Source organism: Argiope bruennichi, chromosome 10, assembly GCF_947563725.1.
Source record: "Argiope bruennichi chromosome 10, qqArgBrue1.1, whole genome shotgun sequence".
NCBI classification, from domain to species: Eukaryota; Metazoa; Arthropoda; class Arachnida; order Araneae; family Araneidae; genus Argiope; species Argiope bruennichi.
In genome coordinates this window covers 87,530,123-87,558,008 of record NC_079160.1, presented here as the reverse complement: position 1 = coordinate 87,558,008, position 27,886 = coordinate 87,530,123, and the positions used below count along the sequence as shown (strand labels likewise).

The 27,886-nt window shown below is 29.5% G+C and overlaps 1 protein-coding gene across 3 annotated transcripts in view; it reads left to right on the top strand.

Moving 5' to 3' along the window:
• LOC129989061 (zinc finger protein basonuclin-2-like) overlaps positions 1-15,589 on the top strand; it is a 312,172-nt gene extending 296,583 nt beyond the window's left edge. For all 3 annotated transcript variants that reach the window (XM_056097380.1, XM_056097379.1, XM_056097381.1), the window contains 2 exons: positions 10,658-11,007; positions 11,747-15,589. In XM_056097380.1, coding sequence (XP_055953355.1) covers positions 10,658-11,007; positions 11,747-14,564 — 3,168 coding nt within the window. In that variant the 3' untranslated portion in view covers positions 14,565-15,589. The remainder of the gene's footprint in view (positions 1-10,657; positions 11,008-11,746) is intronic.
• The last annotated feature ends 12,297 nt before the right edge of the window (positions 15,590-27,886 follow it).

The window sequence follows — 27,886 nt, the reverse complement described above, 5'->3', positions numbered from 1 at the left end:
GAGAATATTCGAAAAAGACTACTCCTGCTGGTTTATTGATTGATTCGGTTTTTGATTCTACATTATTGATAAAGTTGTTTCACAAATTTCTTTGAAAACAGAATTGTTACATTGCCTCTTTACCTCAATATAGCTTTTTTGAATGAGGCTTATATATAATTGTCTGAGTTACTTTTATAAACTGTATCAATATTAAACTAAAATGTCTTTATGTCTGGATAGTTCATCATACAAGGTACATCTTTTCAGTCAGACACAGGATATCGAAAGATACGACTGTTCGAAAAATGGGAGAAAATTCTAAAAGCCAATAATTAAAGCATAAAAAATAGGCGCATTTTATCAATGCAAAAATATAACATCTTCCTAAAAAACTGATTAATATACATAAGATACTCAAAAGATTTTTTGTTATTAATTATTTGAAACAATGAAATTTAAATCGAAGAAAAGCAAAATTGAGAAGAGAGAGAGAGACGGAAGGAATTAAAGCCGACGTAAAAAATTCTATTCCAAACACTAAGAAATTGAAAACCGCTGGTCGAAGAAATTTTTTCCAATTAAATTAGAATACGTTTCTAGATTTTTTTTATCCTTCCATTTTTTTTTAAATTTTTGATTCGACATATAATTTTCTCTAAACAGCATTAATTTCACGTCATTAATATGTTTAAGTTTCGGTTCATTTGATTGAAAACAGTTATAAAATAAATGTTTATTCGAATCAAAATAATTAAATTTCTGTTGAAGTTTCCAGCATTTAATTTGTTTGATAAAATTTAAGAATAAATAATATTATAATAAGAAGTAAAATTATAGTGAAGCTGGACTTACTTTGTAGTTAAGCTTTTTATTGTGTCTTCGGATTCGTTTGCCGTGAAATGTGAGCCGGTATTGAATTCATCATGTTACACACCTCTAATTCAAGATCAAATTCAGATTCAAGACAAATTTCCATTAAACTGTTTAAAACTTTTAATTTTTCTGATTTCAATTTTTTGTATTTTAATTTTTTTAAAAAGAAACTGATATTAAAACTCAAATAATTCATTTCTCAGTAGTTACGTTTAATTATTAAAAAAATTATGGTAAATTTGTAAAATAATTTTCTTTTCAATTATACTTTTTAAATTGTTCAATCATAATGAAAGTAGAAGAATCAGTGCTGAACTCGTCCTTGCACAGGCTGAGTTAGATTCTATACAGTTAGACTCGCACAATGCAATTGTGACATTTGTTTCCCCTCTTGACGAATGAGATCTTGTTGTGAACGATGAACCGGTTTGAATTCATCTATTTACACACTTCTAATTCAAGATCAAAACCATATTCTTCAAATCAGAATAGGTTCAAATTTTAATTTGAGACAGATTTCCATAAGAAAATTCTTACTCTTCCGATTTCAGTCTTTAGCATTTTAATTTGTTTGATGAAATTAATATTAATACCAAAATAACTTATTTCGCTGTAGTTACGTTTAATTATAAAGAAAAATTATGGCAAAATTTGTAAAATAACTTTCTTTTCAGTTATACTTTTTAAATTGTTCAATCACAATAAAAACAGAAGAATCGGTGCCGAACTCGTCCTTTCACATGATTTACTCGTAAGTTGAGTGAGATTCAGTTAGACCAGCACAATACAATTTTGACATATGTTCCCCTTTCTGAAGGATGAGATCTTGTACTTTTGTTAAGAGGAAGCAGTAACAGATCTTGACAATAGATGGTAACATATTTTTCCGGATGGAAAGGAGGAAATGGTTCATTTGGATTGGGGGAAAGGGGGGGGGTAAAAGGGAAGTTATTGAAGTGACAAAGGGGTGGATAGCAAGACTGATCATTCAACATTGACTTGACAGTCACAGATCGTTTGCTAGAAGAGTCTAGTGGTATTCTATATCGCGTACTCATTTCGAGGTTAGCATTGAACAAGTAAAGTCTGAACCACGAGGTGATCCAAGAGGCAGACTGCGATATTCTTCAAGGAAGTTTTCAAAATCTTTATTCATCCGGTTTATTACCAGATGGATCTGATGGAGAAGAAGTTGCTCATATTTTCCAATATTTATTGGACAATATTCATCTTTTATTTATATGTTTTAAATAAGTGTATAGAAATAGTCTTTGTAAGTATTTTGCTTTTACTTATATTAAAAATGTCTTATCAGAAAGTTAAAATTAATGATACTGTTGCATAACTTTGCATAAAACTTCAGCAGTTGTGTTAAACAATAGATATATTTTTTTTTCATTTAAAAATGGTTGAAATTGGAGGTACGTACTTGAACCACTGCATTGCCACTCAGTGTAGTGAGCATCAGCGTACCCATAGAAGAAGTTCAGAAAAAGATTCTGACATAATTTTATAACTTTAAGCAAGCAATTCTTGTATATATATATATATATATATATATATATATATATATATATTTCGTGTATCTCAGAATCGGCTCTAACGACTTGGATCAAATTTTATTTTTTAAGTTTATCTTTCCTAAAAAAAACGTGATTTTACACGCACGCACACACACAAAAAAAAACTTAAAAAAAAAAAAAAAAAAAAAAAAAAAACTAATTATGAGAGCTTTTTTCTATCTGCTCTCATGCTGACAATGTCATATAGCGCCATCAAGTAAATATTTGTGGTACTTGCATTGTTACATAGGATGATATATGGTATATGGTTAGGTATGGTATATGGTTAGGTATGATATATGGTATAGGATGATATATGGTTAGGTATGATATATGGTTAGGTATGATATATGGTATAGGATGATATATGGTTAGGTATGGTATATGGTTAGGTATGATATATGGTATAGGATGATATATGGTTAGGTATGATATATGTTTAGGTATGATATATGGTATAGGATGATATATGGTTAGGTATGGTATATGGTTAGGTATGATATATGGTATAGGATGATATATGGTTAGGTATGATATATGGTATAGGATGATATATGGTATAGGATGATATATGGTTAGGTATGGTATATGGTTAGGTATGATATATGGTATAGGATGATATATGGTTATTATATATAGTATTCTCCGAATACACATCCAATAGCTACAATTCAATTATTGTACTAACCAATTTGAATAACATGTTAAACTATGTGCATTCGGGATTTTTTTTTTTAATTATTTAAAAGACTAGATTATATTTAGATAAGATTAAAAAAATATTCATACGTAATCAGTATGTGATTCGTATCTAAATATTTTCTCCGAAAAAACTAAAAAAAAAAAATAATAATAATAAAAAAAAAAAACTGCCTAGCGAAGTTTGGTTTTAAAGGCCCTTGAAAGTAAAAGATGTACTTAAATAGGGTAAAGCTTTGAAAAACAATCGCCAATATTCTAGGCAGTGAAATACATATTTTGAAATAATATCATAAAAAATAATAATAAATACGAAAAAGTTATTGTCAAAAACAAAAGTTCAAATTTAATCAAATTATCGATATTATTAATTTGAAATGAATACATATTGCTTCGATAGGAACAGAGCTTAGTTTTATTTATCATAAGCCCAAATTTATATTTTAAAATAATTGTGATATAAATAATTTTATCGATTATTTTGATAAAAATGTATATTTATTTAATTTTTTTAACTAAACTAACTACTAAACTATTTTAACTAAACCGTCGTACACTAAATGTTTATTTAAATATAAACTTTTAGTTATAATTTTTGCTTAAATAAAATTTTTTGCTAGAATTTTCAACTGTAATTTAAATCTACAGATTAATTATGAGTATGATTTAAGTGTTTTGAAACCATTTGTTATATTTGTAATTAGTTACGAACGAAAAAAAACAATGAATTGTTTTCATATTAATTACATATTAATAACTTTATGTCATCTCTTTTTAATATAAAATTCATACAGCAATTATTGGAGAATGGAACAAAAATAATTAAATTGACAACATTTTTATACCTAACTGCATAAGATATGCACTGTTTCTTTGAAATGACAACTTTATAGCAATAATATTTTTAAAAAAGAGATAAAGTCTATTCATTCTTGAACGCTGCTTTCGTCAATTGTTTTTCTAGGCGATTTATTCTAACATCTTAATTCGCAGTAACTGAAACACACACACGCCTGTACGCACATTTATTGAATTTTTTTTTAATGTGTTTAAATATACATTTTAAAACAAAAATACAATGAGGTGGACTAAAAGGAAATTGCATGGTGATGATATTGGTATGGATCAAATTATAGATAACATTCGGAAACAAACAAACAAACAAAAAAGCTATATAGTGTGTGTGTGTGAGGAGGGGGGGGGGAGGTATTCTTGATGCTGCTCCTATTATGGTAGATTTTTAGTATTATAAAATTAGTTTGTACGGCAACAATCGATCTCGCATCCAAATTTGTGTCCATCGAATTCAAATTAATGCATGATAAATTAGAATTCACTAAGTCCACTTTCAGTATTTTAATTTCCTCTTATTTATTGGAAATGAGATTTTTATATAACAATCCATTAATAAGACAGAGCTACCTTTGATCTTACTGTAATGACTGGTGACACTTCATTCTATTTCTAAAGAACGAAAAACAATTCCCGTGTGCCAGCTCCAAGAAATCACTGACCTTCCTTTAAAGACGAGTAACTATTTCGGTTGAAACTAAAAGTAGAAATGAGAAAATAATAGCGGCGAGGTGTCACTCCTGTAAGGCCTCATCCAGATCATTAAGATTTGGCGTATTTTTCTGCCACCTTCGTGTGGGGGGATGACAGATGGTGATTTCGTGGACCTTGTCACAGCGTCATCCGTCTTAGTGATTGACACTTTGATGACACTGTTCATCCAGGGACGTAACCCTACTTTTATCTGTCGCTCTCTGTCCCCGCTATCAGTCTCGCTTTCTAGAAAGTTCGTGGATGTGGTGTCGCAGCGTGACAAGATGCCCGAGAAGATTTTATCTTTCTTCAACAATTTATACACTTTTTGTGCTTTTTCACCTTGATCAAAGATTGTTTAAAAGTGTAGTAAAAAGAAATCCCTTATAAAATTTGTAAATATGTTCATTCGCTTTGTTAAAAGATTATGTATTTATTTTAAATTAAAAAAAAATTCAAAAAAAGCTTTAAATTAAATTGATAAATTAATTTATCAAAATAAAAAAATGTTAAATTATAATTAAAATTCTATAAATTAATTTGATAAACTGATAATTAAAAATTATCAAAAATTTTATAAATTGCTGAATACAAAATTATCAAAAATTTTATAAATTGATAAAAAAATATCAAAAATTTGATAAATTGAACGATAAAATATTTTGATAAAACATTTTTCTTGTAGTTGATTTTGTATTGTAAAATTGCTGAAATCTTAGACATTTTCTCAGAAGTTTTGTTTCTTATTTTCACGTATTCGAAATATGCAAAAAAAAAATTATCTTATTGTCAAACTATTCGACTTAGATATTTCCATGAATCTCTTCATTTCAAACCTAAGACAAAGAGAAAAAAAAACCTCTCTCTCTCTCTCTCTTTTTTTTTTTTTTTTTTTTGAACTAAGTTTGCCAATCCGTTTTTCCGTGAACATGATAACTCATAAGTACTTTAATCTAGAAAGCTGAATTTTGGTATATTGTCTTTACACTAAATGTGTAGATTTCTTTCAAATATTTCGAGGGAAACCGTAGAAATAAATGCTTGTCAGTCTGTCCGTGCATTGAGCACAATTACTGCAATGTGTTTAGAACTATATGTGTAAAATTTAATATACAGATTTATCGTCAGAATTGTTTGCCTATCAAAATCTGCAGGAATTTGTCAAAAGGGATACCATTTGTTGATCTGATTGTATTTTGAAACATTAAACAAAGAGCTATACACTGAGCGATCTTTAAAAGTCATAATTTATTTTAGGATCTTATTTTAATTGAGCTGTATTACATTGTTTGACAAAAATAATTTTTTTCTTCGAGCTGCAAAAGCTAAAATGTCTTCTTTTAAAAAATAATGTCCGTTTGTTCATCTAGACATCTCCATATAAACACATACGGTATTCCCCTTCCTTTTAATAATCAATTTTTTTTTTCTTTGGCATGAATGTCACAATGTTATTCTCTATTATGATTATCCTTTTTAATTTTGTGGTTCGTAGAAGACAAGGTTATCGCCAAAAAAACGTGTTTTTATCGCCTCCTGACACGTTTTATGTCATTTATGGCGACAGTTCATTAAGATGACGGAGTAGTTTGTTTTCTTTTACGATTTCTTTTTTGTCGGGATTAGTGTTTTGCTTTTTTCTTTGTTTTGTTTTTAGCGAGAGAACGTTGGAGTAACCTTGGAGTAAAGAATGCAATCTTTTTAAAGCTTACTTTTTTGTTGGCTGCTGTGTAGTTGATGATTGGAATGCGCTTCATTTGAAAGCTTTGTTCGATTTTGGTAGTCACAATATATCCTTCCCTTAAACGATACGTTCAATTTGTTATTATTGCATGAAACGACATCGTAGACATTTGCTTAAATTATAAAACAGCACTATGTATGCATCGCATACTCTTGAGGGCTGCGGATAGCAAGGTTTTGGGTTCGGTTCCGAGTTACCGTGAGTTTGAAACGCATTCACTAAGCAAATCTCGGGCAAGTTAATACAAAACAAATTGTCCAACAGGTGTAAAATTTTGTATTTGTCATGTGGTGTCTTCTCTTTATTTATCATTATTTAATATTGAAAGATTCGTGCCAAAATCACATTTGTTTTGCTCCAAATTTGAAAATTAATCGATTTAGACTAACTTATAAAATCCATTTGAGAGCGGATAAAATAAGAGATTTGTTGACTGTAAAGCCATGGTATTTAAAAGATTGTAAAGTAACTACTATTTACATTCATGGGCCGTTATTCTCTATGAAAAATTCTTTGACCCCTTAAAATGACCATAAAATAGCTTGCCTTACTTGGAAGTATCGACATCTAAAACGAGTCAATGGTTTTGAGAGATAATAGTTTTTTTTTTTTTTTTGGCTGATACAGTCATACAATCATAGAGTCTGAAAATGATTAAGCCTATTTTTCTAACCTTTTTATCCAAATTTCATGTATAAACTGTGGAAAGTGTGAAGAGACGGATGCTGAAAAAAAATTTTTTTAGAGGTGTTAAACAAATTTTTTTAGCTCGACAATTGTTTATTTTCTTCGATGGTTCATTGAATTTTTTCTACAATCTCTTTATATAAAGCGTTAATGCTCAGAGCATAGAAATTGCTCTTATAGCTTATTGTCGAATGGTAGCACTCAGATGTAAACAAATCACTACAAGAAAGTGAGCGTCATTGATCTTTTTAATACCTACATTTAGTTCAATGCTTTGTTAACTGCTGAAGCACTCTAGTATTATTAAAAATGCTCTGGAAATGGCTCACCATAAAATCTTTCACTCAGAAGAAAGGAGATGTAAAAGAACTAAAGAATAAAACAGGCTTCAAACAAATGTTAATTGGCTTAACCATTGCCAGATTGGTGATTACTATGACTTACTGATGAAATTGATGACTATATCAACCACAAAAGTTTTTGTATTATCTTAAAACTAAAAAAAAAAATTACCTTTTTAATGATATCAATTTCATTTCTGTATAATATTTTCTTTACTTTTAATAAATTTTAAAAATTTAATAACACAATTTATGAAAATTTTTTAATGTTATGAAATTTAAACAGATTTATCAAAATATTCAATGACCTGCTTTTGTCAATGTTAAAATTAAGAGAAGAAAAAGGCGCTCTTTGAACATAAATTTCGATATTGGTTTTCTACTTCAGTTTTTATTTTGTAGTATACTGACTTTTTTAAGTCGCATGTGCTATAATTTGTTTCGACTTATTCAATTAAATTCAGCCCTTTTCATTTCACGATCTTGTCAAATAGAAATATGTAACTTTAAAAGAAATTAGTTTTTAAGTTGACGTCATGGCATAATTGTAGCGTATCTTCCCCATCATGCGGACATCCTGGATTCGAGTCCCAGTTGTGGCATGGTTTTTCTCTTCTGGATTCTATTTGTGAGGCGTGTGAACGTGTGCCTCCCTGTAAAAAGGGGCTGTGCAAGCGAATGTGTTGTATGAAGTAGCTAAGTCGTGTTCTTGGCCCTAGTTGGCGCTGCTGAAAAAACAGAACACGCTCACTCGGCTTAAATCGCTGTCAGATAACTGTCAGCGGGCTTGTAAAGTGCCATAAGTCACAACAACACACATTTGTCTTTAACAGCCTGAAAATTCATAATCTGGGCAAATAAGCTGGTAGTCAAAAGCGGCTAGTTATTAGAAATGGTATAATTGGCAAATACATGTGAAAAGTTATCCCAAACAGAAAACATTTAATAAAAATTGTTCTGCATCATTAAATCTTAAAACTCATGCTTAGAGATGCATTAAATCCCTGTTACGATTACTGTATGCCAAATATTATGACAATAGTGCGCGCATAAATAAATACACATTTTTACTCACTGCTGCTATTATTTAGTATTATTTCAGGAGTATTTTATTGTATGAAATGATTCATTGATTAATTCAAAGGAAATATTTAATTCAATTAAAATTCTTTATGTAAACCCTGTTGAGGTAGCAGTGAAATGATTAGAAGAGCGCGAATAATCCGGCCTTTCTTCTTTCCTTACTTTGTTCTTTGTACCGCAGGTCATTGAAACGAGAATATCTTAACAGTTGAGGGTTGTCAAAAACCCGCTGTGTAAATAGCTCGAATTTAATTGTACATTCACAGAATGCAGGCGTGACTACAGGAAAAAACTTTTTGCTCTTTGGTTTCTTTTCCCCCTTTCAACTGTATTCATCTGATCGCCTTATTCTTTCAATGTTTGTTAAAAACATCAGGTATTCTTCTGTAAATAACTGACTTGATTTTTTTTAAAAACGTGTTTTAAGTTAGAGATAAATTGTTGTTAACTGGTAAAAGAGCAGTGAATCTTAATTGAGGATGTTGATAGTAAAATAAATAATATACATACTTAAATAGCTTTATTTCTCATTCTAATACGAATTACATTATTGGTAAATGAGTACATTATTGATAAATTAAGTACATTATTGATAAATTGAGTACATTATTGATTATATGAGTACAGTACATTATTGATGATATGAGTACATTATTGAGGTTATGAGTGCATTATTTATAAAATGAGTACGTTATTGATAAAATGAGTGCATTATTGATGGTATGAATACATTATTGATACAATTTGATCTGTAAGAAGAAAATTTGTAAATGCAATGGAAGAAACTATCGGCTGTTTCCGCCCGTAATTATAAAGGATCGAAAATTGATGTAATATCTTCGTTCCTATGCCATTAAACCGAATCGCCTAAGTAACCAATATAGCTTGTGTGTAATCAAGAGTTTGAACCAAAAGTTGCTGGGATCTATATTGTTATAATGGAACGCTTCTGTCTTCTTAATAACAATTTTTTTTCTAAATATTTTTTTTTTTTTTTTGCTGATCTGTCTATTGATTAAAAGTAAAAATCAATATACTTTAGATGAATTTCAAAAAAATATCAACACTTTAAAGATGGATTTTGATGCTAATTCTTCAAAATTGTTTGATCGGATACATAATGTTAAATAGGATTTTATATTGTTATACATTTTAGACTTCAGTTAATCAATTTACATTCATCTTACTTTAAAAAAGAAAAACAAAAAATCGAGTTGGAAATATCAACAGACTTTATCTTGGGTTAACAGTTTACTGGAAAATATTCAGAGCATGAACAAAGTCATAATATAAATGGTAGTTGTGTATTATATTTTTATATCGTGAAGTTTAAAAATAATTTTTATGGGCTTAACTCACATTAAAAGTTATGGTAATTGAGGCTTTGGTGACATAGTTGCTTTGATTCTCCAAGTTGTGTTTTTGCAGATTCGAATTCACTATGATTCGCTTCATACGCGAGGCTAATGCAATTTAAGCAGTAGTAGTATCTTGGAAGTTTGGTTTTGGGACTTTGGGTGAATTCGATTCTACGAAAGATAATCTGTATATACGGATTTGGTGTATATTAAATTTGTCGAGGTTCAAATGTAATAGTCTTTCATGAAGTATGGTATGGAAGATGATGTCTTCTGTAGTATTGTCTTCATCCTCTGATATTTTTCAGAATAAATAAATTGACATTAAAAGTAGGACCTCCATAAAGCTTCGAAATGAAACATCGGTTTCACACATTTAATTACTCTTTCGAATTTTCTGTTCTGGGAATTCTTTTTCATATGAATACAGCCAAACAACCATATAACTGTTTAGATACCTTTGAACCCCCCCCCCCCCAATTTTAGCATCTAATTAAAACATATATGGGCTATTTATCATATATATTAAAAGCAAGTCAACGAGTTTTCTATTCTGAGAATGTTTTTTTTTATATGGATACAACCAAACATACGTATAGCTGTTCATATGCCTTAGTACTCCCTAATTTTGGCATCGAATTAAAACATCTATGAGTTATTTAATTTTATCATATATTTTAAAGTATGTGAATTCTGTATATAGATGATCGAATAATAGTTATCTTTTTAAATTATACAGGATGTTACATTATTTTTGCTCAAAACCTTTATTTTTTTTAACAGAATAGTCGAGGTCAAGTGCTAGAACGTTGGAATATGCCTACCAGAGAGGAGGAACCACTGATTTTACAGCAGTTCATGAGGTTTGGAGAAACGAAGCCAATTGCTCAGCAGCTTCTATTGCAAGAGAGCAGCGAAAGAATGGAACAAGCAATGCAAGGATCCAAGGACAGTGTAGATTCGGATATCAAGCGGTTTTTTCAAAAATTTAAGGGCTATCTTCCGCTAGTGCCCCCTGCTCTTCAGAATCAGTCGTCTCTAGCCCTCACTCCTACTACTTCGTCTGTTATGAGTAATGCTGTCAACTTGGCGCCATCTCTTAGCAGACCTAACAAGCCAGCTTCCAGCGTGAGGTATGTTTATTTTTGTTTTGCACTTAAAAAAAAATTGAATCCCATTTAGATACAGAAAAAGATTAATATTAAATAATGCGGAGGGAAATCAGAGTATACTGCTCAAAAATACTTGACAACTATCAGCATTATTTGAGGGGAGAAATACCATATTTCACATTAAAAGAAACAAGTAACACTTTCTCGAAATGAAAATCTACATGTATATTAAGATTAAGATTTCGGTTTCGCACCATTTTGATCCATTAACTAGAGGATGTGTTATAATAAGATATTTTTAAATTTCTTTCCAGCCGTAAAGATTATGTTTAAAATTGAAAAGAAAACGTTTGTTAATTTCTGCTACTCAGTTTGTGACGGCATATTATTCACGTGGAATATCTTTGTGGTTATGCTTCCGTATCATTATATATCATAAGCATTTTTTTTTTGTAAAGCCTATTTACCATAATTTTCTATTATTAATGAGGTGAAATTGTCTGATGTTAAAGTTAAATGGGTAAAATTGCTAAGCATTACGATCTTTTTTTTTTTATCTTAAAAACATTTTTCATTTAAAAAAGAATATTTTAAAATAGGTAAATAACATGAAACATTAAATAATATTTAACACTAAGTTACAAATTCAAACAAATACTTACAAACTTCCTCAGCATGCTAATATATTTTACATGCAAAAGAAATTATTTTTCCATTGTCTTTCAATCATTAGAAATTAATTATCTCATTTCTGTTGCAGCTCTACTACGTCTCTATCGCCAGTGACAAGATCTCCTATAAATAGTCCTCTTTCTTCCTCTCCATTGAACAAACTCCAAAATATGCAGCCTTACGACTACAGGAGAGATCGAAATAACAGTCCTGATGTTCGAGAAGTAGTACCAATGCTGCAATATCCTCATCAGTCTGCAACGCCGTTGCCGTCTCCCACAGCTACTTCATCAGCAGCAATACCACCGACAACTTTAACTTCATCCTTTTTCTCTCACACAACCACCACCTTGAGCGAAGCGTGCGCAACATCAAACAACTCATCTCAACTTGGAGGTATGACTTCTGACTTCAGCATCACTGATGAAGGCTCTGAAGATTCCGAAGCTATAAATTTATCTCAACACTCTTCATTCACCCATAACTTTTCTGGAATCGGACACAGCCATTTGGACTCTATATATGCGGCCAAGAAAGTAAGACATTTGAGAAAATCTGCCAATCCTATGAAACGAAGGTGGAACCCTGTTATGTTAAGTGGTTTGACAACAAATCCGTCGACCGGCAAGAAGCGTGTACAGTGTCATGTTTGCTTGAAGACTTTCTGCGATAAGGGGGCTCTTAAGATTCACTTCAGTGCTGTACATCTTCGCGAAATGCACAAATGTACCGTTGATGGTTGCAACATGATGTTCAGTTCTCGAAGGAGTCGTAACAGGCACAGTGCAAACCCAAATCCGAAACTTCACACGCCAAACTTGAGAAGGAAATTGTCACATCATGACGGCAGAAGTTCCATACCGTACCCAATAGTTCCTCCTTCCACTCTGTTAAATTTCAACAACATTGGTAGCAACAAAGACAATTTAATGCCTGTTCCTCCTCCCATGCCTTCTGATAGAGAATGTGAAGAAAGACGCTCCATGGTCACAAATAACAGTCATATAAAAGTAGAGGCAAATTTGCCATCCAGTACTATGGATGATTTACCACATGACACAGGATTGCCTCAGCCGGGCTTATCTTTCCATCACCGCCGAAAATCAAGTTTAAACTCTCCAGACGATGTTCTATCTCTTACTAAGAAATCAAGATATGAACTTAACGGAGATGCTAGCAATGAAGGTGATGAAGGAATAGACCTTAGTATGAAAGACGATCAAAATGGAAGTTCTTCAGTAAATAATAAAGGCGTGAGGAAACGAAAAAGTTTCAATCCTACTAAATGTGCTACGGTTACAAGTGACGATGATTTGCAATATGTTTCAACCGATGACAGTAGCAGCGATACTTTCGTTGACGATAATGGACTGCTTTCAAAATCTGACGATTTTAGCTCTGATTTGTTGGAAGATGATTCTAAAGATGATGATGTAAGGGATGACAGTCCACTGCCTAATACGTCAGCACATCTCCCAACTTCACTTTCTGGCCAGATATCACGCCAGCCTTCTGCTTTGACTACTCAACCTCCACCCAGATCAGAAGAACAAGTTGAAATTAAATCTCCTAGTGTATCATCTGTTCCTGCATCCAATTTCTCAATTGATAGAATGTCGTCTAAAGAAGATATGAAAACTTTAGATTTGACTGTTAAACACAAAGAACCAATTATAAAAAGTAATCACGACACAGAAGAAGTTTCAGAGAGTCCTCTGAGATATTTGGAAACTTTATCATTAGGTGCTTTTACTGGTCTTCTGAACCATACAAAAAACACGTTTTCTCAGCATATTGCTTCTACAACTGGAATATCTTACCATGCACCAGGCTTAGGCTTAGCTTCGACTCCATCTTCTAATATGCATGATATTTCTCGAGAAAGACGCCCTCATATGCCACTCACAGAATCTCAACCAGTACCTTTGCCGATTCCTAGTAGTGGCATAGGACTCTCATCAAATGATTCTGATCCTGATGGACAAATGTCCTTACTTCCAGTTTACAGAGACGCTTCAATGATTGGTGCTGTAGACGTCCCTGTTGATAAAGAAAATCCTAGACGTTGTATTGCTTGTGGAAAAATATTTCAGAACCATTTTGGAGTCAAGACGCACTATCAGAATGTACATCTTAAACTGATGCATAAATGTACTGTGGAAGGTTGCAATGCTGCTTTCCCTTCCAAGCGTAGTCGGGATCGACATAGTGCGAATCTTAATCTTCATCGGAAGCTCCTGTCTACTTCTGCTGATAAAGGACACTATTTTGACAAGAGTTCTTTGTTTCCATACCCACATCCTGGAGTGGCTCTTAGAGATGATTACTTTTCACGATTGTATGACCCTCAAAACATTCCTCTTAATTTATATCATGCTAGATTCGGCGATGGGTTTTTGCCATCCCCCCCTTTTAGTAGTCCGCTGGGACCCACTAGTACCCTTGGAGTCATGAATCCTTTTCACCCCGCATTCATGGTGCCAACAACATCAAATACTGGTTCTTCGCTGCATGAAGGTGGTACAAGAGTCTCTGATGGACGTGATGACACGCCAATCAGCTCTATTAGTTCAACACCCAGCCCAAGACCCAAGTCATCGTCTCCCTCCTCATTTTCCCCAGAAAAAGATGATGCGAGTAGATCTGGCAGGAGACCTTTAACTTTAGATTCTGAACTAGAACCTAACAGCGATGGCAGATTCTCTTGCAAATTCTGCCAAAGACTTTTCATAGATTCTGCCCATCTACGAGATCACTATGAAGGGACTCATTTACCTAGTCTTCTGCCATGTCCCACTGACGACTGTCCAAAAGTTTTTCTGTCTGCTACAGACAGGGACAAACATTGTGAAGCAGAAGACCACCATCACCACAGAGCCAAAAGAGAAACGCCTCCCAAGACATGAAGTATCTTTCTTTAGATTATCTTCTTTTGAGATATTTTAACTTCAAAATGTAGCCTATGCATCAGTGCCAATGCGTTTTCTCCTTCCCAGAGGTATATTATCATGTAAGTGGATGTAAATACTTCTAACCATCCGTACGGTTTTCCATGGTTGGCCAAATATTGGCTGTATATACATTGTCTCTCCTGTAATAACTACGTTTCGGAAAGTTCTTAAAGAACCCACATTCTTTCGGGTATTCAACTTATTTTGCCTGTGATTTTCTGTGTAACTGTCTTCGATCCTGCACATCAGCTGTTTGATAAAAAAAATTAACTATAAGTTTGAAATAATATATAAATATATATATATCATGCTCGCAAATACGAGTGAATTAATTTATACATGTACGTCGCATGCTATCGAACTCGATGCCAAAGCTCGGCTTGTTGCCAGAAAGCGTTAACAAGTTAGATCAGTATTGTTGAGAAATTGTTATTCTTTTGTTTCCTGTTCATTCCAATTGTACAAAGTATTCTTCAAATGCTCCGTTTTCTTTGTTTGTCTTAACTGTGTGAAGTACTTCCCATTTACTCTGGCTGTACCATTCCTATCGTTGGATTCTGCTCGTAGTTAAAGCATCTAATTTCAGAGCACGTCACTCGAAACCCCCCAAGAGACAGTTGCAAGACAAACTGTGATGAATCCTAGCTGGAAGAATCGTACATATTATTCTGTACTTAAGCCTTTTTGCGAAGAAAAGGCGAAGAGATATTATGCAAAAGTACTTTTTCAAATCCTTGTCAAGTTCCTCATCCAAAGAGAGTGTTCATGTTTTATTTCTTCGGTGTATTTACAACTAGATGGCGATGTAATAAAATGGTTGTGTTTTTCTTTTGTATCATCGCATTGTTTTCCAGGGCCTACCTACTTATTCGTATTCATCCCAAGTTTCATATTAATAAATATTTATTTTACATGATAAATGATATATTATTAGTGTACATTTTTTTGTTTCTTTTTTATAATTTTAAAAATATGAGTGATCTGGGCCATAAATGACAAGTTTATAATATAAAAATAACAGGAAAAGTTCCTTTTTATGTTATTTCTTTCATATTTAAAGCAATAACATCAAATGTTAAAATTAAACGAATTTTGAATTGAAAGAAGTAAAGATATCAGTTAATTTTGTTCAAAATTTTAGTAAATTTCATATGGCAGGTTGTTGTGTGTCCAAAATATCTTGTAATAAAATTTCAATTTTTTTTTATATAGCTCCAATTGAAAACAATATCAACCAAGATTACATTACTAATTATAATAAATGTTTACATTTTTTATTTATTTGCATAAAAATAACAAAATTGTTGTTCTTAATATTTTCATTGAGAAATTATTATACGCATGCATGCTAAAATGAACTATTGAATTAAAATATTTCAGAAATATGAATAAAATGTCAAAAACACGTCATAAATGAATGAAAATTGCCAATAATGTGTATCATCTTTCAGATTCATTAAAAGAAGATAAATGTATTTAATTAATTATTTATTTACCTCTAATTTATTTAATAATTAAGATCAAAAAGAAAAATAAACGAATTAAAGAATAATAACAAATTCCAGCTAAGTATTATTCAATCAAAATTCAATGATAAGTAATTCCAACAAGTTGGTGGTTGTGACGTAAGAATGATGAAATGTCAAATGAAACTAATTTTAGGAAATCATTCTGTCTCTAATGAAAATGTATCAATAATTTATTGTGTGTGGGGGGGAAATATTGTAATGAATTAATCTTTCTTATTATAACTCTACCTATTTCTCCCCGATCCCACCTCTACTTCATAATGAATTCGTCTGTCGATGGTCAACCACCAACTCGTCAGAGCCATGTAAAAAATCAGAAGTAACTTTTGATAAAGTCATAGGAAATAAAACAAAACACTTTTAAAATTTCGTAAACTGAAATGCTGAGTAGAGTAAATTTAATATTGTGGGATCAGTTAAAATGGGTAACAACTATAAAAAAATACTTTAATTTGAATTATTTAACTAATCATTCTTAATAGATATTTAAATTCTTATCTAGCACATAAAGCAACAACTCCAATGCTTATATGGCTGATGATTTCAATTTGAATATAAATATAAATTAGGATTTTTAATACAATGTTGAATTTTCAAAAATTATATTTCAAAACTTGAATTTGAAATGTTACCATTTTGAAGCTGGTTATTTGTAACACTCTTTAAATAAGCAGCTTTTTTATATAAGCATTCTTTATATAATCATAATAGAATTATTAAGCTTTTATTTGTACTATGTTTATTAATATTTATTTAACTATCAAAATTTTTTCGTCCATCTTTAATATAATTTTTAAAAAGAATTTTAAGCCTAAAAATAACACTAAAATCTCAATTTTAAATCTTATCAATCAATATTACGTAAGTGTGTCTAGTCAGGGTTACAAAAATGATATAGTTTTTTTTATAATAACCCACCCAATATACGTATCGATACATAAACCTATAAGATTTCGAAATATTAAATAAATATTTTTTTTTTAAATGTCAGTACAGGCACAATTTTTGTTAGTGTACATGGTAAGATTTTATTTGATTGACTATACAAAATTGTTTGTTGTGGAAGAGGAGCATTTGAAATGATGATTTAAATTTCTGTTTTGTAAGTAATTTGTTCTTCATTTTATAAAAGGTTTAAAATGAATAAAAACATTTTATTTAATCTTCTGTGTTGCGAATTTTTTTTGTGATTTTTTTTTTATTACGCTATTACATAAAAAAGAAACTTTTGCGATACACCTAAGGATCTGACATAATAAATGAAATTTGAAATATTAATCTTTAAGTAGTATTAATTTCAAATATGTACCTTTCAAGAGCATAAATTTCAAATACAGTACCTTTCAAGAGCAAAAAATTTCGAATACAGTACCTTTCAACAGCACAAATTTCAAATACAGTACCTTTCAAGAGCACAGTTTTCAATTACAGTACTTTTCAAGAGCATAAATTTCAAATACAATACCTTTCAAGAGCACAAATTTCAAATACAGTTATTTTCAAAAGCATAAATTTCAAATACAGTACCTTTTAAGAGCACAAATTTCAAATACAGTTATTTTCAAGAGCATAAATTTCAAATACAGTAACTTTTAAGAGCACAAATTTCAAACACAGTACCTTAGAAAAGAACACATTTTAAATACAGTACTTTTCAGGAGCACAAATTTCAAATACAGTACCTTTCAAGAGCACAAATTTCAAATACAGTACTTCTCAAAAGCACAAATTTCAAATTTAGTACATCTCAAGAGCACAAATTTCAAATACAGTATTTCTAAAGAACACAAATTTCATACAATACTTTTAAAGAGCACAAATTTGAAATGCAGTACCTTTCAAGAGCACAAATTTCAAATACAGTATTTCTAAAGAACACAAATTTCATACAATACTTTTAAAGAGCACAAATTTGAAATGCAGTACCTTTCAAGAGCACAAATTTCAAATACAGTACTTTTCAAAAGCACTTATTTCAAATACAGTACCTCAAAAAAGGCCAAATTTCAAATACAGCACCTTTCAAAAGCATTTATTTCAATTATAGTACATCTCAAGTGCACAAATTTCAAATTAAGTACTTTTTAAGAGCAAGAGCAAGTACAGTAATTTTTAAGAACACAAATTTTAAATACAGCACCTTTCAAAAGCATTTATTTCAAAAACAGCACCTTCCAGAAGCATTTATTTCAATTATAGTACATCTCAAGTGCACAAATTTCAAATTAAGTACTTTTAAAGAGTAACTTTCAAATACCATAACTTTTAAAAACTCAAATTTCAAATACGTACCTTTCAGGAGCATTATTTTCCAACGCGCGCCTATCAATAATATGAATTTCAAATAAGTACATCTCAGTAATACATAGATTTCAATAATATGAATTCCAAATATATGTTTCTCAAGAGCATAAAATTTAAAATAAAAACATTTTCTGAAATTCAGTTTCAAGTGCGATCGATTGTTTCCAGATGATTAGTTACAAATTTGAAAGCATTAATTCATGGCATTATCCTTTTACGAAGACAAATGTCAAATAATTATCATTAAAAAATACATTTAATTTATGGGATAGCTCCCTTGATTGGACTTTTATCGTAATTGAAATTTGATAAAATATTTGAGTTATGAAAGATTCGACTTCGGTAGCATTGATTCATTATTTTCTCGTATACGTAATATAGAGAAAGTATTGTAATTGTCAAAAAAATCAAACTGAATGTTTTGACGAATCAGTTTTATGCACTCTCTGAGCTTAAAAAACACATTTTTGGAAAATATCCATCTGCATGTTTGAGACAAATATTCCGAAAAATTTTGAGCAGATGGATGAAATTTGGTATACGATCTTTCCACCCAATTTATAGATTTCTATCAAATTTTGAGTAAAATCCGTTCCGAGGGAGTCCATCTGTCCGGCTGTTCGAATATAAGTTAATACGATAACTATAAAACGAAGAGAACTATATAGATGAAATTCAATCTGCATATTTAAAATCGACAGTGTCAACACCCATCAAATTTTGAGCCAAATCCAATGAAGGGTTTTCCTTCATCTGAACATTTAACGATAACGATCTGAACATTGAAAACTATCTGAAATACATGAACGAACGATCTGAAATATTTAAAAAACGATAACTGAAAAACGTAATGACTTGAATATAAAAAGTTTGGCAAGAGATTTTATGATTATAAGTGTAGTTTTGTATCAAATTTTAATTTGAATCATTGGTTGGGAAAAAAGATATTTAAAACAGAAATCCGATTTTCCGATACTATTAATTTGATCTCTGGGAGCAATCGTCAAAAAATCTCGCCAAGGATCATATAATAGATTCAGTAAAAATGCTAAATGTGAATATTTCATAATTATTGTAAAACCAGTGACATGCAATGCGTTCTCTGAGATTACACTTTTATTAAAGAATATGCTAGAGAATTTTGGAGAGACCACTTCCGCTGGTTTTACAGAGAAAGTCCTATGTGGTAGCAATTGGAAATTACCACGAACTTAATATTTTAACCGGAGACTAACCATCTTCGCGCTATTTTAAAGTAAACATCGAGATATATTATTAAATCCACAGAAAAGAAACTTATTTGATAACATTTCATTATTAAAATAGTTTGAAGAAAAAAAATTAGATTAATTCTTTTGTTAACATCCCAAAAAGAATTGTTCAGTTTGGATCTCAAGAATTTGTCTAAGTTTGACTGTTTAAATCAATGAAACTATTACTTCAAACTAGAAAAATAATTCAGAAAATGGTTGTAATTAGTCCTCATAAATTAGAAAGTGAAAACAGAAATAAAATAAAAGCATCAAAATGTTCACTTTGAGAGAACAAAACTTAAGGCTATATGGTTTATAAGTGAGAAATAAAGTAGGGATACAATTCCAAATATACCATTCTAGAATTCAGACATTACATGCTGGTGTGAGTTTCAGATTTAACAATTAATATTACTTTTATTATCCTATAATTTTAAAGAAACTGGTGATTCCAAATTGGGAAATCAGTTTTCAGCACACTTTAAATCTAATGTTTAGGACCAAATATCCTCCTGTTGATATAATAGAGAGACTGTTGCCATCTGAAGTGTAAGAAATTTAAAATCAGTACACATTGGCTCAGTAAAAAAATTAATAAAATTAGACAAATACATTAGAAGTTCAAAAAATAAGATTTCTTCTAATAATATTTACAACTTTGTTAACATTAGTAGAAAGGCCTTAACTAGAACAAAATTAAAGGAATCATAAAAAACAATTTCAAAATTTTAATTTAAACTTTATTGCAAGAAGAATTACGTTTCTAGAAAAAAAAATGAAAGCAAAATATAAATAATTTTATTTTAAATATATCATTGAGTTTTATACTCAACGCCTAAATACTGATGGATTTAACTAAAATTTTATTAACCTTTGCCACAAAGCACAAAGAAATTATATCTAATGTTTCTTGAGAATTAGTTAATCAGTTCATTTTTTATGAATTAAAAAATGATTCAATAAAAATGATTATTTTCGATTTAGCGACGCTGTTTTTGTTAAATGAAAATAATGTAAATATTTTAAATCATTAAATTTATTAGTCTTTCAATTGTCATTCACAATCTTTATCATATTTTGAAACACCCAAAATTTTTTTATTACTTTATGGAAGAAATTAGATTTCAGCTAAAAATCGTTGGCATAAGGCAATATTTCGAAAACACAACCTAATTTTTCGATTTAAAAACTGGTTCAAATAATATTCTTTTATTAATTAAAGAAAATGACAATTAATATTAATAATTTTCAAAGAGTATTCTGTATTTAAAATAATACATAAAATTTTTGAAAAGAAAAATGAAAGCATTTTTTATGTTTTGAAATGCTTGATTGACCAGATTGTAGAAAAATAATTTTGATTAAAGTTAGGAAAAATTATTGTGCGATGCCAGGAGTTAAAGCCAGATTTAAATTGGTGCGATTCATGTTACATTACGTTACATTTTAAGTTTTTTCCTAATTATAATTAATCGAAATTAAAAATATTTTCCACAAAAACTCCAAATTACTGTACAAAAACCATTTTCACAATGCATTAAAATAAAAAATAATTCTTCAAGTGATCGCTTTTATTTTTACGCAATTTCTTCTTTAAATTATTTAAACTGAAAAAAAAAACATTTAAGTATAATTTACAGTATGTATATATATATATATATATATATATATATATATATATATATATATATATTAAGAGCAAATTAAAAAAAAAAAATTCGGCGAAAGCAATATCACAGCCAACAGTTAATTCGGCCATAATATTGCTTTCGCGACCAACAGTTTCGAATAACCTTTGCATTTTTTTCTTTCTTTTAGTGTAATAATGTAGAAATTTCATTTAAAGGGTTAATGTTTTATTTTGATGAACTTATATTCAACTATATATTCGTATAATATTCAACTATTCGTTAATATTCAACTATATATTCGTATAATATTCAACTATATATTCGTATAATATTCAACTATTCGTTAATATTAAACTATTCGTTAATATTCAACTATATATTCGTATATATATACGGAATATTCGGAATATAAGTCCATTTATTTAAAAAGAAAAATGGCTAAAATTGTATAAAAAAATAGATTTATCATACTTTTATTGCATTTACTTTATATATAACTGACATTTAAAAATATATTTTATCAATAGAAAGAATTAATATAAGCAATTACAGCTTAATATATTTCAAATAATAACTATATTAGATGTTGCCACGTGTTGAAAGTTAATTACTCACAAAAATTCAAAGTAATCTAAATGTTTGATTTATATACATGTTCGAAAAGTAGAGGCATTTATGAGAATTTGAAAGAAGTAAAAATTTGGTGGTTTTTATTGCTAATTAATTTAATTAAGAAAAAGGTTTTTTTTATATCATATAAAAAATAAATAAATTAGAATAGTTGCTGAATATTTGGAATAGTTTTTAAACATATTTATAAAGAAATTTTTTCACAAACGATATTTTAATATTCAAAAAATTTAATTCATTTCAAGTGGGGAAAAGCTTTAATAATGTATTCCTAAGGAATTTTTTCCTTTCTCGCATAAAAATGATGGCAACAATCTTTCATTACTTTTTTTTCTTTCCAAAGTAGTTGCTTTTTGTTGTTTAGGCTTAAAAAGCTTATATTCAAAGAAAGAAACAAAATTCTAAGAATTAACTAGATATTTAATTGCGAAGTGTTTTGGATAATTTGTACAATGGTGCACGGATTACGAATTATTTTTGAAGATTTAAAAAGTAAGCATAATTAGTTATACTTATAAATCTCAACCTTTGATTGACTTTCATCAAATCAATAATCGTATTTTATATCACTTGTACTCAGTTTCTGTTCTTGGAATTCTTTTCAACATAAAATTTGATTTTTAAAAATAGATATATGGCATAATTTAAAAAAAAACATGTTTTTTATTTTTATTTATTTATTTTTTTTAAACGTCAAATATAAGAAAATACTATGTTGTCCGATTTAATCTTGAATATTGCTGTCCCAGCTGTTAACCTTACAATAAAAATACAAACGGAATTCTGCAGCAAACGTAAACTAAATTTTTACTTTATTTGTATTGCAAAAATAATCTTATTTATTTACATTATATATTATCAATTTATCCTTGCAATGTGTTTACATTCCTAGAGTGAAATCTAGATGAATTTTTTATGCTTTATTTTATTATAAAACCACCATTAATATAATTTATTCCAGTGATCTACCGAGTTTTTTTGCTATGCTGACCAGAACTCTTTGGGTCAACAGTTTATTTGCAAACGATCTAGTTAAACATAATTATGTTGATAAAAACTCATTCAATAAATTGTATAAAATATTCAAAAAAAGTTTTCAGAGCAGAAATTTTCATTATATCGTTTGGCATTTCTAAAATTAAAGGTTTGCAACGTTTTTATTGCTCATTTTTTAAAAATATTAAAACTGAATGCAGTTTTAAAATTTTTAATGTTTTTATCATTTATTATATCCGCTTTTGAAGTTTTAATGTTTTTATGATTGCCTTTATTCAGTTTTTTAATTTATAGTGTATTTTTAATGTTTCTGAAAATGAATATAGTTAATTTTTAAACATCCTGTGCTTTTTAAATATTTTTTTAGGGGTCAGACTTTACAGCATCTTAATTTTTAGTGCGTTTTTAATGTTTTTAAATGGATTGTATACTCAAATTAGATACCTGATATGTATATGCAATCCCTGATAAACACTATAAAAATATTAATCAGTTAATAGTTAATTAAACTGATTAATATCAGTCAATATTAATCAGTTTTTAGTGTTCTTGTCATTCACAACTTACAGCTTTTATTTATTTATTCTTGCCTTTGTGTTGATTTTATATTGCAGTCTGTAAGTGGAGTTTAGTTTTGAACATCCTGTACTTTTTAAATATTTTTTAAGGTTCAGACTTCGCAACTTCTTAATTTTTTGTGGATTTTTAATGTTTTTAAATTGATTCTATAAACAAATTAAGTTCCTAATACATGCATATAACCAATGATAAACACTGTAAAATATAATAAATACCAAATATATTTTAAAGTATACTTGTTATCCAGAACCTATAGGTTTTATTTTTTGTGTTGATTTTATAAGGTAGTCTGTAACTGGTGTATCCTGTGTATTAAATATCCTGTGCTTTTTCAATTTTTTCAGGGTTCAGACTTCACAACTTCTTAATTGTTTAATGTTTTTAAATTAATTGTAAACATAAATTAAATATCGAATATATGTGTATATAATCAATAATAAACGCTATAAAATATATTAAACACAAAAATATTTTTTAGTGTTCTTGTCATTCACAACTTATAGTTTCTTTTTCTTGTGTGTATTTGTTTTGATTTTATAATGCTGTATAAAATCAAAGTTCTGTAATTTATCATTTTCTTTTAATAAATAAATAAATGAAGTGTTAGAAATCTAATCAAAATCTGGTTTTCAGTGGAAGAAATTCAAGTATTCCTAGTCATATTTTTTAAACTATAACGTCGACTTTTTTCATTATAGGGTTAAGTTTCTAATACTTCTTTTGTTTTTTCTAAATCAAAATTTTTTTTAAATTGGTATATTAGGCCTTTATTTCCACTATTAATAAAAGAGAATGTGAGTTTCTCTATATATCCATTATCAATAGCTAGACGCATCGCTTATCTTAAAGGTATTGAATTCGGCGACAAAAGTATATTAGAAGGTAGAAATACATATCTTGAGATTCTTTCTTCTTTTCTTTTAAATTTTAATTAATCAAAAATTGGAAGTGAATTTGAAGTTCACCCGCTATAAATTCCAAATATATTATTGCAAAAACGATTTTTAACAATTTTAAAACATGTACAATTCTCTTTTCAATCTTAAAAAATTAGTCGTGCATTTCCACCTTAGTTTTGATAATTTTTTTGATAATTTTCAACAATAATTTTAATTGTTGCAATGAAATTCAAACTGCTTTCATTGTTTCATCAAATATTTGATTGACTTCAGTTGTTGAAAGCAAAGGAAAAAGATTTCTATCTGAGTAATTTTTAAAAGAATTAAGACAATGAAGATACAGCACTATGGATGACAACGTGCTAATGAAAGATAGATTATCCGGACAGCTACACTTTCAATGAAACTATGACGTCATGGGACGACTTGACTTTATTAAGAATGCTTATATACATAGTAATCAGAATAGACACAAGATTATTAATAACATGGCTTCATGTATATCGCAATTTGATGCGCAAATATACTTTGTTGATATAATTATAAATATCAAACAATGCATAATTATTTGATAGAAAATAAACACAACCACGATTCCAAGTGCATCAGCTTGTAATTTAAATGAACAAATTGCAGGTCATTCTATGGTAACATATTCAAATTAAAATTTAAAATACAATACAAGAGTAATACGCTATTAGTTCAAAATATTATACTTTCAATGAAACTAGGATGTCATTGGACTTGACTCTATTAAGAAAGTTCATATGCATAGTAATCAGAACAGACGCGAGGTTATTAATAACATGTACATTAGAATTTGATACTTAATATTGGAGGAATCATAAACATCAAGCTATGCGTAATCGACCTAAGCATAAACAATATTCCCTATGGCAGCTTGTAGATAAATGAACAAATTGCAGATCGTTCGATGGCAACATATTCAAAAGGACATTTAAAAGATAATACAAAAGTACGACTTCTTAAATTGTTTTTTTTTTCATAGATACCATTTATTAAAATGTATATTTAGAAATTGTTAATAAATGTTGAAGAATTTTTGTTAAGTTATAACGAATGTATTTCTACATGTTTTCAAAACTGCAATCTTTCTTAGCGAAACTTTCTTTTCCTTTTCTGGGAGTTTTCAAAAGAACAACAAAATCCCCCGAAACAAAATAAAAGTAAAAGCAATCCAATTTGTGACAAAAATCGACACAAACGGAATTGCTCAGAGCCTTTCTGCGTCGAGTCATTAGAGCCCATTTCTTTGTTTACTTTGCTACTTAAACATAAACGATAAGGATTAGCCTCTAACAACTGCTGCAAACCCAAATATTGAAGAATTTGACGGTAGAAGTGAGGCAAACCTCTTAGAGCAACAACTAATGCGACCTTCAGAAAAATCGTCTGCTAAATAAGAGCGCTTTATTCATCGTTTTACTGTTCACAAATTGGCAACAACCTGGATGCATTTTGCAGGCGACAATCGCAGCGTTCGATCTTCTCCTTGCTTCGTCGCCTTCGAAACCATACACGTTCTTCCATGCGTTTCGCTTCACGCCGTTTTGAAGTCCCCTTGTCAAACACTTCACAAAGGAAATAGTTCACAGTTGATGGGTTAGGATTTTTAATTTCTTCCGATGTTTAATTGTAAAGAAAAGGTTAAGCGTTCGAATTATTTGTTCCGGTAATACGTCACCTCGTTTTAGCTTGAGAGCCAACGACCTGAGTGATGTTCCATGGAAAAAAATCGTTTGCGGATTGTGATTGCTTCAATTGTTATTAGAATGTTTATTTTTGGCATAAATTGGAGACGTTCAGCATGTTTTAGCCGTTCACAGATACCCGTGGATCTGGCAGATCGGCGAAGATGTATCACTCGGTGGAAACTAGTTTCCTTTGGAAATTCCGTGCAATCGAGTATCAATTTATTTGTTTTGGCACGATGTTAACTGACACTAAAGTATCATTTTGTGTAAAGGAATAAGATAAAGAAGAAAAAAAGAAAGAAATTTGAATTTCCAATTCGGATAATAGCTTGATAATATTTTAGGCTTATCTGTCTTATCTTTGTTTAGCTTGATTATATCAGCCATTTTTTCCCCTGTATAATGATTTTTGCATCATGCATTTGACAAAAAGAATGCCAGTTTAAAAACAATAAAAATCATTTATGTATTTCATCACCGGTGTTTTCGTAACATTATTTCATGACCTTTTTAAATCAAGTTCACAATTTTATAAAATAATCTCAAAACAATATAAAATGCAAGAAGCCTCCATTAAATTTGACTCAAAAGTACACAATCAAGACCTGAAAATCAATTTTTCTGAAATGCAAATCTATTTATTATTTAAATAAAAGGTTATACTGTGAAAGCCAACTCCACAATTGAACTGCCTTTTGGGTAATTTAATTTCTTTTTGCATTAATCGTTATATAAGAAATTCTGAAGAATATTTATAGAATTAAAGAAAAATTGTTTGAAAATAATATTTGTATCAATGAGTAGAGAATCGTAAAATGGTTTTTGGTAAATAATATGTTTCGAAATTATTGAGAAAAAGCGATTAGTTTCGGTTTATTTCCAATTAGTAATAAATCTAATTAAAATATTCAAAATTCTTCCAAAGTGAGAATCTAATCAAGAAGAAACCATGAGCAAAATTTGATAACTATAAAGCCAAAAGTCTGCCTGCAGAATATTCTCAACAATTTTTCTGCAAAGATGCAGAATCGCCAACTGCTTAGTACGATTTTTTTGGCATGTTTTGCGATAGTTTTTTTGTTATGCAAAAAGCAAGATGAGAGAGTCTGTCCTGCTGGCGATAGTAAAATTCGTGTCAAGAAGTGGACGATTTTGCACTTTCCTTGGTTTTTCAAACATGCGGAAAATATACCTACCTAAGAGTAAAAAATATTTTAAAAAATACAAAATTTTGTCTTAAAAGAAGTGAAATAATCTCTCTCCTCCAAATATAGTGCGCATTGTATGAAACTGCATGGCACCTTGGAAAGAAAAGAATATATATTATCACCATATCCCTTTAATTACACATTCTAAATTTTTTTAAAGATTTTAATTCTAATTTTCATTATATATTTTGAAATTTTTTAACACTGAAGAACAAATATCGGTTCGTTTATCAAATCCTTTTGCGTTTTTGATGTTTCATACGCGTTACACACGAATATGAAGAATACATCGACATATATATCGAGACTATCTACGAATTAAAAAAAATAATTGCCCGATTCATTATGAAACAGATACCTTAAAATGAAATAATTCATTATAAAAAATGAAACATTGAAACTTTTCTATAATTTTTAAAAAAAAAAAATTACGAGGGATTTTTAATACACAACCACAATGCCAATATTGAATTTTTTTTAATTATTATTTTTAAAAACGCTATTTATCGAAGAATAGACGGAAAAGTATCAGA